The sequence below is a fragment of the Pleurodeles waltl genome, chromosome 1_2 (genome assembly GCF_031143425.1).
Source record: "Pleurodeles waltl isolate 20211129_DDA chromosome 1_2, aPleWal1.hap1.20221129, whole genome shotgun sequence".
NCBI lineage: Eukaryota > Metazoa > Chordata > Amphibia > Caudata > Salamandridae > Pleurodeles > Pleurodeles waltl.
The window spans coordinates 895,286,550-895,301,714 of record NC_090437.1 but is presented as its reverse complement, the minus strand read 5'-3'; the positions used below and the strand labels follow the sequence as shown (position 1 = coordinate 895,301,714).

The following is a 15,165-nucleotide window of genomic DNA, read 5'->3' as shown; positions in this document are numbered from 1 at the left end:
TGCTCCAGATGTGAGTCAAAGTCTATTCTGCCTTTAGTCAAAAGACAAAGGCTGACAAAACACCTGCATTTCAGAAAATTATCCAGAGAAATAATGCCTGACATAAATATTGTTTTCTAATATCATTTACCTATTGGGTCTGTTTTTTTATTATCATATATTAATGTTTTTAGGTAAAGTGTATGTAGGACACATTACATTCTTACAATTATATTTTGGTATCATAGCAAATAAATGTGTGTGAACAACTCTTACACTCTTGTCCCTCTTCAAAGATCAAATTAACAAATGGAAGGCAATCAAGGTTTCCTTTTACAGATTCTGTTAGGGTCATCCAACAGGTGTAATTTGCTACGTTGGCAGTCCTAGACTCCTTTGATTGCTATGATTTTCAATCCAGAAGATCGCTCATCTTACTTTTCCTATTTCACAGTGTACAGCTTGCTATGAGAGACTCGAACACAGAAAATTGGCGCTGTTCATATCTGCGAGTGTTTGTACACTTGTGTTATGAATGTGTGACTGTTTTTTGCATGCAGACGAGTAACGTACTTTCTCACTGTGTGGGCTGTATTTGTGTACCCTAATGTGGCCTTTGAGGAATATCATAATTACCACAAGACTCCTAGACATGCCTGATGTCGCCCATGCTTCTCAGCCATCCCCACCATAGTCACCATGTGTGTGTGCCAATGTGTGGTGCCTATGAGTTAAGGTGAACATGTGTGGGTGCACAACTCAACCCTTTTCCTGATGTAAGGCAACTCTTTGCCTGATAAAATGGCATGTTCATGTAATTGCCTTCACTGAACAACCACCCATTCCGGTATGCACCAGCATTCAACAAACAAAGAAGGTGTTTAAATGTGTATGATTTTGGGACTTACTCTGGACTCCTGATTCTGGTGTTGGTGGTCACATAACTGACCTCACACAGTGGTGCCCAATATTGGATTGTGCCTGCTGTCTATGATGCTAATGGCATCAGGCAAGTGATGCATCCTACATGATACTTTTTGAAGCACGACTGGTCTTCTTATCTGTGTTGCATACCCACATGTTCATCCTGGCCGCTGTCTGGTGGCTGGATTGCTCAATGGAATTTGATGCAATATATGATGTAGAAAAAGGCCTTTCCACAACGTCTGAAGCTGGCAGTCAGAAAGTTGCTCACTGCCTGGCACTGTTATGATGACAGATTCTTGATATTTAATAAACTCCTGGGATTTCAAAATGTCAATAAAACCTGTCCTAGTTAGGGTTTTCATTGCGCTATATATGTTTGTATGGATGTATGGATGTGAGTAATAAACAGTTAGAATAACTGGGCTCTTAATATCAACACAATATCAACGATTCTGGCTGTTGTAAATTCGGTTGTAAAATGTATTCAGGTTTACCAATTATATGTTGGCACGGACCATCAGATTCTAACTCTGCTAACATCTTCGTCGGCAACTGTCGAACACTGCCCAAGAAATACAGAGGCAAATTTACATGTACCACAGGAGCGTCACTTTTTGTGACACTCTGGTAGCGCTGTGCACTGCGCCATATTACAAGGTTTTGTGGCTTAATGCCCCCGTGTAAATATGGGCCCTCCGACACAGTTTTCAGCGGCAGAAGGTCATGAAATGGGTGTGGCTGTGGGCGTTCCACTGCAACACCTATTACTTTTTAGGCTGCCCCAGATTTACAATGAATCGTAAATCTGAGGCAGTGCCAAAAACTAACCCCACCCCATGGGTGGCATTAGCATGGTACAACGAGGAGAACTACTTTTATTTCTCCTCGTTTTTGTTGTTTCTATGTTTGCTGCATTCTACAGCACACATAGAAAGAGAAAAATGCCATGAATGATTGTTTATGTGCAGGAAGGTGTCCCTTCCTGCATATAAACAATCATTCAGTAATAAAGATTTGCTACTTCTATGTGTGCTTCATTCTGCTGCAAGTGCCAAATCGTCAGTGTAGACCGTTTATGTGCAGGAGAAGACACCTTCCTGCACATTAACAATCATTCTCTTCAAAGCAGACACCCTTACACTCTGGTGCAAGGGTGCCTGTGTTGGCACTGGCAGCTAAATTTTACGCCAGCACTAGAGGAAACACAAGAGTGTGCTGTATTTTTGTTAATACTGAGCATTCCTGTATTTCAGAATTGTGCAACACGGCGTTGTCAATTTTGGTGCATCCCCGCGCCAGTTTCTTGTAAATCTGGCCCACAGTGTCATCAGGGTTTGGTACAAAAAATGTAGGCAACACACAATTATTGTCAACTGGATGTGTTGTGTACCTATTTTAGACCAGCCCCCATGTAGTCTTAATTAGAGTCTTAATAACCATGTTTTTGGGTGGTACAGTAAAATAGAAAAAGGCAACAATGTTGCAGGTACTCCCGATGTTTTCACTGACTGCCTTCTTAATATAGTAGTATCCCCGTGGAATGGTACTTCTTAATGTGATATTTTACAACTGGGGCGTGGTGATAGTGGATCTTTCCCCAATGAGTGGTATTGTGTCACTGGTAATAAAAGTGAATTCTTTCATCTCACAGAGCTATGTCGACCTCCCTTGACCACAGCATAGTGAGTGTAAATTAACAGCTCGGAGCCATCAGTAAATATTCAAACCACTTATATTTAATGTCATGTATTGAAAAATGAATAAAAGCACAATTTTTAAATGTGTAGGAACTCTCCCAAGGCATGTAAAAAGCTGTTCACAAAACAATTTAGCGTCATGTTTATGGTTTTAATTGTGACCATACCTGATTCTTCTGTGTAGCCCCATCCTGTTACCCAGCAGGAGGAATATATTTTATTTGCATCAGCCTTCGCCGGCAGGCATATTGGAAGCTGCCGATCTAAAAGGCAAAGGAAAATTAAAACAACGCGTACATGAGTTTTTCTTTTTTTTAAATATGATGTAATTCATTTTATATTTTCCAAATTTCCAGTTCTGAATAAAATTATTTTATTTAATAATTCAGTAGGTATTACAGACATACAAAAAGTACCCTCGGTGGTGTTTACTAGTCTGCATTCTCGTTTACCTACAAACAGTGGATTTAACTTTAACACGGCCACCCTCTACCCCTCCACTCTCCCAATTTCACAGCCAATCATAAGCCTAATATATCCCTCTCCGCAGAGCAGCGGTATTTGTCTGATTATTTTCTTTTGGACTGAAGTCTAAAGGGTGTTATCCTCAAAGCCTTCGAGATTTCATCAGATGCAGGGAAATATGAAAAATACATTTATTATCAGCAGTCTACCACCTGAATCCAGCTCTTCGCATGGACACTGTTGCTTAATGCTCAATTTTAATGAGATTGGAGCCGAAAGGTAATTTATGCCCCATTGTTCTTCACGCACTAAGGGCCTGATTTATGGAACTTAGCGCCGTCCCTGCGTCATTTTTTGATGCAAAGATGACGCAAACGTACAAAATATCGGGGGTCATTTTGACCTTGGCGGGCGGCTACCGTCGCCCGCAAGGCGGAAACCGCCATGCGGCCGCACTCACGCAGCCCCCATTCCGACATTCCCGCTGGGCCGGCGGGCGCAAACCAAGTTTGCGCCCGCCGGCCCAGCGGGAATGAGGCTGCAACACAGGAGCCAGCTACGAATGGAGCCGGCGGTGTTGCGGTCGTGCGACGGGTGCAGTTGCACCGGTCGCGCTTTTCACTGTCTGCTATGCAGACAGTGAAAAGCTGGCCGGGGCCCTGTTAGGGGGCCCCTGCACTGCCCATGCCAGTGGTTGGGATACACCTGATTAGCATATTTAATTTACTTGTAAGTCCTTTGCAGAGTGGTATTACATATACTCCAAACCTGTATATTAAATGCCATCAGTGGGCCTGCAGCACATATTGTGCCACCAACTTACGTAGCACCTTATACCTTGTCCCAGGCCTGCCATTGCGGCCTGAAGGCAGTGTCCCACCCCTTGCCAAGACTTAAACTCCCCTTCTATTACATACAGATCACCCCTGAGGTAGGCCCTAAGTAGCCCATAGGGTAGGGTGCTGTGTAAATAAAAGGTAGGGCAGGTACGTTTTAGTTTTACATGTCCTAGTAATGAAAAACTCCCAAATCTGTTTACTCACTACTAAGAGGCCTACCCCTCCCATAAAGTAACATTTGAGATTCCTTATTCAAATTAATAAGTGGTAAGTCCTAAACCGCAGGTGGTAGATATTTCTTGTTTGATATCTATGAATTCGCATTAATAAGCCTTCTTTAATGGTAAAGCCAGATTTATCATTACAAGTCTGAAAATGCCACTTTTAGAAAGTTGCCATTTTCCTGCCCTTAGCCCTCTGTGCCTATAGACTGCCTTAGGTCACACGACAGGGTGTAACTGACAGTTGAGACTTTGTGAATTCACCCCAGACAGTCACACAATAGAGGGATTATCAGAGTCTGAATGGGTCATTAACTGACCTAATGGGTGGGGGTGGAGCTAAGCACAGTCCCATTTGCAACTGAATAGGCAGGGCTCTGCTACTACACAATAGGCTTAACAACCCTGTATTGTCAGCGCAGTAAGCTAGGAGCCAAGGTAGAGGAAGCAGGAAATTCTTGGAGCTACAGGGGAACCATTCAGGAAACTTCTCCCAAATTCTAGGAGCAGGGCATTAGGGCATACAAATATGGATCTCAAACCCACTCTTCAGTTCACTACTGGGCCAGCGGAAAGACTCTCAGAGAACTGCCTGCTGCTGTGACCTGCTGTGTACTCTGCCAGACTGCTGCTTTACATGGAAGGACTGCTTTACTGCCTGCAGCCTGCTTGGAACTTTCAGAGTCCAGCCCTGCTGTAGAGCCCTACACCACCACCTGCACCCATGATTTCAGAAGTGACTCCAAGGTCTAGTTTAGCTGGTCCCCTGTTCTGAGCCACAGGGACACAACAGGCTCCCACCATTTTAAACCTGTAACTGGACCCTGCCTGAGTAAGTTGTGAACCCCCAAGGGTTTCCATCTATTCCTGGACCGTTGGTTTTGGTGGGAAAGATGCCCAGGTGGCCATTTTCTAATACTGAGGACTTGCTATTTTGAACCCTAAACTTAAAAAAAATCAGAAGTCTAGTTCTACTAAATGGATTTTCATGGTTTTGCTGTCAAATAATTAAATTTCCTAAATTGGTTTGGGATTGCTATTCTGTTGTGTTTTCGCTGTGTTGCTGTTTGTGTACTGTATAAATGCTTAACACATTGCCTCTAGGTTTAGCCTGACTACTTGTGCCAAGCTACCCAGGTTTAAGCACAGGTTAGATTAGTGATTTTTTGTGGTTTACCTCACAAGGAACTGTGGCTGCTGATTTACCACGGCTGACACCCCAGTCTACCAACAACCCAATTTCTCGCACCATGTATACACCAACAATATCCAGAATAAACCACACACTTATACAGAATACACTGACATATTTCAGATACCACACCTACCGTCCAAGCAGACACATTGATGCTTTTTGGAATCATGAATGGATTGTAAATTGGGGTGGGGGACTGGAATACAACATTCAGCAGAAAACCTGGAAATCAACTAGGCCCAGAGCAAAGGAATAAGGAAACATATGCATTGTCTGACATAGAATGTCCACCATATAAAAATTCCAAAAGTTGTCTTTCAACGTATATTTGCTACAATGCTGTGTAGTAGTGTGTTCAGACCTAACACAAAGACATGTCCTCTTACCTCACCATTACCCACATTACGAATTCAAGATATCAATTCCATGGGGCATATTTATGAGAGGCTTGTGCCGTTGGAGCGTCACTAGTTGTGGCGCTCTGGCAGTGCAAGCCTCTCAACCATGTCTATGAGGCCACACAAAACCCTTTGGATGACTTTGAATGGCCTCATAGATATGAAGTAAGACAAAGCGGCTCAAGCTGCTGAATTATCTCACTCTGCACCTAGGAGGCGGTCCATGGGATTTGCAGTAGCTTACTCACGTAAACCTGGGGCAGCACCAAAACTGCATGCCTTCCCAGGGGTGACATAACGAGGAGACATATTTTAATTTCTCCTCATTATTTCCTCTTTCCATTTGTGCTGAATTCTGCAGCATAAATGGAAAGAGGAAAACGCCTCTCTGGACTGTTTTTGTGCAGGAAGGTGCTCCTTTCTGTACAAAAATAATCCTGCTTGAAATGAAGGCACCCTTGGACCATGGTAGGCGCTAGACATCCAATTGTGCGCCAGAACAGGGGCAAAGGAAAGGAAAGCACCATATTGCATAAATACTGTGCATTCCTGCCCTTTCACATTGGCGTAGGACAGTGCAGCAAGAGGACTATAGGACAGACACTATGTAAGTGCAGTGTCACATAAATTCAGTGATGACATTTTTCCTGTACATTTCATTGTAAAACTTAACTGGGCAGTAATTTAGTGTAATTGCCTCTGTGGTGGTGGCCTATTTTCGATTTTTTTTTTGTTGTGACATGATGTGTATGTTTTTGTTTGTGTTAGTGTTCATGTGCAATCAGCACCAAACGTTAATGATAACAGAATTATAGGCAAATATTAATGGTTACTTTTGTCAATTAGGTCAGCTCTGTGATTTTGGCTTCTGTGTGTGTGTGTGTGGACATAGAGCCAGATGTAGAAAGCATTTTTGTGCCAACAAACAGCTGATTAACAGAAATGCCTTTTCTTATGTGCTGACCATAAATTGAGATTCAGTACCAAGTTACCAAATTGCAATTTGGGTTTGTGACTCAATATTAACCCCTTTGCTGCCAGGCCTTTTCCCCTCCTGTGCCAAGCCTTTTTGTGGCTATTTGGGGCAGTTTACGCTTAGGCCCTCATAACTTTTTCTCCACATAAGCTACCTATGCCAACTTTGCATCCTTTTTTTCCAACGCCCTAGGGATTCTAGAGGTACCCAGACTTTGTGGGTTCCCCTGAAGGAGACCAACAAATTTGCCAAAATACAGCGGAAATTTAGTTTTTTTTTTAAAAAATGGGAAAAAGGGGTGCAGAAGAAGGCTTGTGGTTTTTTCTCTGAAAATGGCATTAACAAAGGGTTTGCGGTGGTATAATCACCATTTTCCCAGCTTTCAGGAACAGGCAGACTTGAATTAGAAAACCCAATTTTTTAACACAATTTTGACATTTTACTGGGACATACCCCATTTCTACTATTTTTTTGTGCTTTCAGCCTCCTTCCAGTTAGTGACAGAAATGGGTAAGAAACCAATGCTGGATCCCAGAAAGCTAAACATTTCTGCAAAGTATACAAAATTCTGAATTCAGCAAGGGGTCATTTGTGTAGATCCTACAAGTAGTACAGAAAATAACAGCTGAATTAAAAGAATATTGAAATTGAGGTGAAAAAAAGAGCAATTTTTCGCCATGTTTTATCTCTGTAACTTTTTTCTGCGATGTCATATTTTTTAAAGCAATATACCGTTACATCTGCTGGACCTATTTTTCACTTTTTATATTTCAGCAAATTAATTGCTGTATACCCAGTATAGAATGAAAACGCATTGCAAGGTGCAGCTCATTTATTGGCTCAGAGTACCTAGGGTTCTTGATGAACCTACAAGTCCTATATATCCTTGGGATACAAGGGGAGCGACCCTTACCCAAGGGGCTGCCCCCTAAAGAAAACACACACATACACACACACCAATCCCTGGTGCCTTAGTGGTTTCTGCCCCCTGGGGCAGATCGGCCTAATAGAAATATGCTGATCTGCCCTCAAGGGGAGCAGAAATGGCCTAAAATAAATTTGCCCCCCCACAGGGGAGTGACCCTTGCCTAAGGGGTCGCTCCCCTTGCGTGAAATTGGTGGAAAAAAATCCCCGGTGCCTAGTGGTTCCTGCCCCCCTTGGGTGCACATCGGCCTAATAGAAATAGGCCGATCTGCCCCCAAGGGGAGCAGAAATGGCCTACAATAAATTTGCCCCCCAGGGGGCGACTCTTGCCTAAGGGGTCGCTCCCCTTGCGTAAAATTGGCGCAAAAAAAAATCCCCAGTGCCTAGTGGTTTTTGCCCACCTTGGGGGCAGATTAGCCTAACAAAAATCAGCCGATCTGCTCCCAAGTGGGGCAGAAATGGTCTAAATACAATGTGACCCCCAGGGGAGCGACCCTTGTCTAAGGGGTCACTCCCCACCCCTAAAAAACAAAACAAAAAAACAATTACCCCTGGTGCCTAGAGGTTTCTGCCCCCCCAGAGGGCAGATCGGCCTGATAGCAATAGGCCGATCTGCACCAGGGGAGGCAAAAAGGACCTAAAATAAATTTGCCCCCCCCCCCCGGGAGTGACCCTTACCTAAGGGGTCGCTCCCCTTCCGTGAATTTGCCGTCCAAAAAAAACCTTCCTGGCGCATAGAGGTTTCTGCCCCCCCCCCCGGGGGCAGATAGGCCTAATAACAATAGGCCGATCTGCCCCCAGGGGGGCAGAAAAGGCCTTGATAAAAATTGCCCCCCTGGGGAGCGACCCTTGCCCAAGGGGTCGCTCCCCTTATGCCAATTTCCTATTCATAATAAATTCCTGGTGCTAAGTGGGCATTTCAGAAGCCGAATCGCTTCACGATCAGGCTTCTGAAATGCTCTGAGAGACTTCAAAGGGAAGGAAAGTCCTTCCCTTTGAAGCCTCTCAGGCCCCCTTCACCTGATCGGAAGAGAAATGCTGAGCATTTCTCTTCCGATCGTGCTGGAAGCTGAGCTTCCAGCGCAATGGGGAAGTGGCCTCTGATGAGGTCAGCGTGTGAATGCGCGCTGACCTCATCAGACGTCACTGGGTGGCTCGGGGTGGAAGGGGAAGGGCTTCCCCTTCCATCCCTGCCTTAGTGGGTGGGAGGGAAGCCCACAGAGGGAGCGCTAGCGCTCCCTCCGCTCTCCAGGCTGAGGATGTAATGGTTATGTCCTCGGCACAGGAGCACTGTGCCAGTGGAAGTGAGCGGCACAGAAGGGGTTAATTCAGTATTTAGGTATTTAGAGGGGGTGTTTATGGCGTCCCTTCCAAATACTGCATTCCAATGGTATATACTGATGTTCTGCAACCAAATTCTAGGTGCAAAACATTAAATATTCTACTACTACCTCCTCAAAGGAGGTGGGTAAGCCATTCTCAAATGGCAAGGAGTCCCCTAAAGAGCCCTTCCCCTTTGTGAATTGACAAAATGTACACTTTTAATTTATTTCATATCTCGTTTTCCTTAAGGAAAATGGGGTGCATCTGAAGCAAATTGCTTTAAATTGCTAAAAGCAATCAACAAACATTAGTGACCTGCTGACCTCAGCAGGCCACCATCACTGTGATGGCTGCGATTCCTAATGGATCACAATTTGTCACCTACCTTATTATTCATGAGGTAGGTCGAATTGCGACCCACTAGGAATCCGTAATTTTCAAACCTTCCTATTAGTACAGAGGTCTGTTTACAAATGACCACACTGGTCGCAAAAATACTGGTTGCAAATTGTGATCAGTATTTTGAGGCCAGTACGGCCTGCCAATGGACTTTTATAAAAAATATAAGACACTATTGGTTCCCCAGCTTGCGGAGATGTACACAGAGGCTCTCCAACAGGGGCAGCTGCCGCGCACACTCCGTGAGGCCTTGGTGGTGTCACTCCCCAAGACAAAACATAGGGAAGCACCAGTGACTGACTTCCGTCCCTTATCAATGCTGATTAGCGACTTTAAGATCCTTAGTATGGTCATGGCCGGCAGATTGCTCCCCCTCATGTCTACACTCATGCACACAGACCAGAATGGTTTTGTCCCTGGCCGCAGCACGTCGTTGAACTTAAGACGACTTTTCACTGTCTTACATATGCCAGGAGAGGAAAAGCCCCCTGGTGGGGTTTTGCTCGCGGTGGATTTTGAGAAGGCCTTTGACTCGATTATGTGGGACTACCTCAGGGCTGCGATGTTAAAAATGGGACTGGGGGAAGACTGGGTGAAATGGGTTGATCTATTGTACTCCTCTCCGCTGGCAAGGGTGAAGACGGGCAGAACGATATCCAGTACATACCCGGTATATCGGGGGACTAGACAGGGGTGTCCCTTGTCCCCGCTGCTATTTGCCCTGGCAATTGAACCTCTGGCGGCCCAGCTGTGACAGGAGGGAGTGGGTGAAGGAATAAAATGAGGACCAACCAAACATATTATCTCCCTATATGCTGATGATATACTTGTTTACCTGAGAGATGGACTCAGTGGTCTCCTGTGGGCTCTGGGGACCCTGGAGGTTTTCGGGGGGCTGTCGGGGCCTCGCCTTAACCGAGGCAAAACATTTGTATTTCCTATGCTGCCGAACTGTACACACCCTTAAACATGCCCGAGAGACGTGAATTGGGCCCCACGGACTTTTAAATATCTGGGCATTTAAATATACCATAAACTGGACGACCTCCGGGACGGCAACCTGGGTGGGACACTCCACTCCTTACGGTCCTCGGTGGGGTTCTGGCGATCGCTGAAGCTAACAATAATGGCCAGAATAGCACTGTCAAAAATGATTATGCTTCCCCGCCTCCTCTATTACTTCGCAAATCTACTGTTATAGATCCCTCCGACGTGGTTCCGCGAATTGAACACATTGCTTCGGGAGTTAGTGTGGGACGATGGTCGCAGACGTACGGCATTGTGACCATTTGCAGACCGGCAGGTGCAGGTGGGCTAGGGGCCCCTGACTTCGCGGCATATTACCTGGCGTCCCAGCTACAATGGGTGTTCGGCTGGATGATAGGCGCGGGACAGTTGGACTTGTTCACTTCCACGGTATGTTGGACACAGCTCGAATAGTAGCACGAATGACAGGGAGGAAGATCGCCCCTCTCGGAGCCAGCCTAATGACTACTATTGCGATGGCGTGCTGGAAGAGATGCACGAGAAGAGTCGGAGTGGGCCCGCCTTACTCTCCGGCGCTGCCGTTATCGGTCCTGATCGTGGACCCGAAGGAGAAGCGACCAAGGGGCCTGGGTCAGGGAAGGGGTGATGAGGAACTTCGCCGACCTAATGAGAGGGGGGATGCCCCAGGGCCAATTCTTGCTCTTTAGGAAGTTGGTGTACACTCTGAAAGACCACTGGGATACAATTAACGCAGAGCCCTCTGTCCACAAAGTGTTACACCTCCTGTTGGCGGGCGGAGAACCCCATTTGATTGCTAAAATATATCGAGCCCAGATTGAAGCTGAAATAGATCCCCTGCACTCCCTGAGGGAGAGATGGGAGAAAACGGTCGGGCGCGACCTGTCCGAGACGGAATGGAGTAGGGCTCTAGCTTATCCTCGGGTGATCTCACGTAACACCGGTTTACGATACATCCAATATAACTACCTACATAGGACGTACCTTACCCCTCACCGACTGTTCCGCATGTACGGGGGAACATCTAGGACATGCCCCAGATGTGACGATGGGGAGGCGGATTTCGACCACATGATGTGGAAATGCTCAGTGATACAGGTTGGCTGGGGAGCGGTGACAAAGTTCGTATCAAGACTATTTAGCATGGAACTGCCGTTAACCCCCATTATATGTCTGCTGGGCCTCAAGAGCGGTACCCCTCGGGGGAAAGTCAGGAGTCGCTTTTTGGACCTCGCCCTGGCCCTATATAAAAGGTTGATCACAAGGGGTTGGAAAGCCCCTAGCCACCCCTCGCTTACTGAATGGAAAAGCGACGTTGTGAAATGAACTAGGGCTGAGTTACAGGTCCTGAAGGCTGAGGAGGTCAAAGGCATCCGGCAGGCTCCCATAGCCCCAGACTGGGAGGACTTAGTGACGAAATGGAACGACCTAGTGATGGGATCAACAACTCCCAACGCGGCACCAATAGAAATAGGACCATGAGGGGGTATAAGGCTGGGATAGCGGAAACACCCAATAGAGTTGCCCCTTGGGAGGGCTCTCGACACCAGTACCCAGGCTGACAATTGCACTAGCAATCCACACTAGGACACGAGCGACAGGGCAGGGCTGGTCACGCACTGATACAACAAGGTAACGGGAGAGTGAAAGAAGATAGTCCAGTTCCCCCCACATAATACAATCCCCTGTAGAGGACTTTACCCAGTTAACGTAGGAGCCATCCACAAGAATCCACCATGTTTATACACAGTTTAATATTGAGATGAGCTGCTATGCGGACATATACAATAAAAATGTAACACAGAATCATAGAGCATAGGACCCATTGATATAGGATCGCCAAAGGTTAGATCCAAGGAGAAATAGAGACCTAGAGAAGGTCAAAATGAATAATAAGTCGAGACATGAAAGATATGCAAGGATTAGTATATATATGTACCTTTTAAATGATGAGTAAGATAAGAACAAGAGGTTACCGCAGATGGATTTGCATAATGTAAAGCAGTGAAATGTTAATAAAAAAATATTTAAAAAAAAAAAAAAAAAAAAAAAAAGTATTTTGAGGCCAGTTCTTAGTACATCTGACCCTTAGATCTCATAGTCATTTTCCATTTCCGAATTTTACATGGATAAAATCACTGTGCCACCCAATGACTATTTGTTTGTATTACAGAAATGCATTATAATTGACAGTAGCCCATAGGAGTTTCTAACGTTTGCTGAATATTGCTGTAGACATGAAAAGCAATGCACAGATTTTCTGCTGCATGTAAGAGGGCCCTTCAGCATGGTTTCTCTCCCTCTTTCACTATTTTTGTCTTATTTTTTAAAGCATCTAGCCCTTATGCATCCTATGATACTGTCATATGTTAAAACAGTGTGTGTGTGCAGCATACTTTTATGCACTTCATGTAGTTATCCTAGCAATGTAGTGGTGTTTTTAGGTCTTGCCTAGACAGCACATGCACAGTCTTTTCAAGATCTTTCTGTCAGTGGGCTCAGAGTCTGCCTATTGTTTACTTTACTACTTTTGGGCTTCATTATCACTCTCATTTGCATGCTTCTAATTGGTCAGGCCCCATAGGATTCTTTCTGTTTCATGTGTTTGTGCCCTCCCTCCTCCTGGAGCATGGCTACATTATTTTTGTCCTTCCACTGCATATTGTTGAAGGAACTACCTTTTGTCTTTACATTTAGGCACTCTACCAGGGTGCATCGGAAGGCTCCCTAGTGTACTTCTCCACCCTCAATTTCTGACTTCTTGCTGTCAACTGCACTCCCTTGGATGTTACTTGCCCACCACTCACCCTTCTTCTTTTCACTGTCACTTACCCTTTCTTTGGCTGTTGTTTGCTCCCCACCCACCTCCATCCTTTGGCTGTTGTTTGCCCCACCTGCTATCCCTTTTTCCATTGTTGCTTAAGTATGGTTTTCCTTAAAAATCCTCAGATGGCCACCCTCCCTCCTTCTTAAAATCCTCCTGCCCATCTTCCTTCCAGTGTTGCTTAAAACCCCCAACCCTGTCTTCCTTCTCCTTTGTTGCTAAAACAATTCCCTCCTGCCCTCACTCCTTCCGCCTACTGGTGCATAAAACCCTTATCCACCATTAAAAAATAAGTAAATAAAAGCACTATTGGAGACAACACATTCTGGGTGGCTAAGGTGAGGCCCTAGCCTCGCAGAACCTACCACTCTCATCAGGGGTGGATTATTACACTCACTGTATAACCTGCACTCACCCTTGGGTAGCTTGGCACAGAGCAGTCAGGCCTATCACAGGGGCAATGTGTAAAGCATTAGCACAGCACTACCACACAACAAATACACTGAGCATCACAAAAGAGACTTCACACAATGTGTATGTAAACAAAGTTTGTATTCAAAACACACAAGTTAGTTAACACAACATGAACATCATGTAAATCTGGGCATAAATCACACTTAGTAATGTGACTAGCAGTACTAGGCCCAGGTGTGTTAAAACAACAGTAGCAGTATGTATATGTGAGAAAAATAATACTTTCTCTCCCAGCTCCATCATGCAGTGCCAAAACGCTGTCAGCACAAGACCCACCATAGCGATTACGTGAGTTCAATATCAGACAGTGATAGGGTGCACCCCGGTTCACAAGAATAGCAGCAATGTGTACATACATAGAATAGCATCACTTGTAAATAGCTTCACGGCCTAGGCTGCACATGTAAAAACCAATGTCAACCGTGATAATCCTCTGACAACGGAATAATATGTACTGCAACACCATTGTGCTGTGTAGTCAGTCACAGGCAATCACTCCCCCTCACTCACTCTGCACCACTACGCAGTGCCACAGATAAAGACAGGCTAGTATAGCACGCACTCGCACACACTCGCTCCCAGCACCCTAATGTGGTTCATTGACATCCGGCAGCTAGTGGTCACTGTGTTCTCAGTCCCCCTGGGTCCAAACCTTTCTCCACCCTCCAACCAGTCGTATTCACCACTCCTCAAGAGCTGGAGATGGTTGCACCTTTTCCCTGGATACTAGGCGGCTCACAGCCAGAGTTACACTTATTCAGTATTCCATGGCAAAGATGGGACAAACAGATAACGGCTGATCAGGCAAAAGTTGACAAACAGATGTCTTGTCACCACTCGGGAAGTTCACTCAAAGATCACCACACCGTGCCTTCCAACGTGGGCCCCGGTCTGCAAATCATGGGGAAGGGTCGCTTTGTCTACATTGGGGTTCAGCAAAGCCAGGCAATTCAATACACAAAGAGTTACCAAGTTTGCACCTACCATGTAGGAGGCACAACGACTGGGGTGCAATGACTTGAGTCACACCAGACAGTCCCGGTTATGCGTGAAGAGTTACCAAATCAGTGCCTCCCTGAAAGGAGGCACAGCATCTAGTGCACGATGACTTGAGTCGCACCAGATGATTCCGATCACCCACAAGGAGTTACCAACTTTGTTGCCTTCCTGGAATTAGGCACAACATCTGGTACGCAATGACTTGGGTCACACCAGGCAGATCCTCCCACACATGCAAGGTGCAATGCCATACCTCCCAATAATGGACATCTTCCACTCTTCACAAACGCATTCCCCTTGTGCTGTTTGGAGGAAAGCTACCTTTTCTATTGGATTTGTCAATGCTTATTATAGCTTGTGCTATTTTATATTTTGTATGTCATCTCTAGTGTGTTCATTTACATCTGCAGTACTGAGCCTGGTGATTGATCAGGCTCTCAAGCAGAGATACAGGTGTATCTAAGGAATATTTTGGCCCATGTCTGTTTCTGAACAGCTGGATGGAGGTGCTGTGTCAGC

General features: G+C 45.5%; 1 protein-coding gene across 1 annotated transcript in view; it reads right to left on the bottom strand.

Annotated features, from left to right (window-relative positions):
- The window catches only part of LOC138245998 (plasma kallikrein-like), a 525,156-nt gene that overhangs the window by 99,277 nt on the left and 410,714 nt on the right, over nt 1-15,165 (bottom strand). Inside the window, exon 13 of the mRNA XM_069200127.1 lies at nt 2,771-2,866. Coding sequence (XP_069056228.1) covers nt 2,771-2,866 — 96 coding nt within the window. The remainder of the gene's footprint in view (nt 1-2,770; nt 2,867-15,165) is intronic.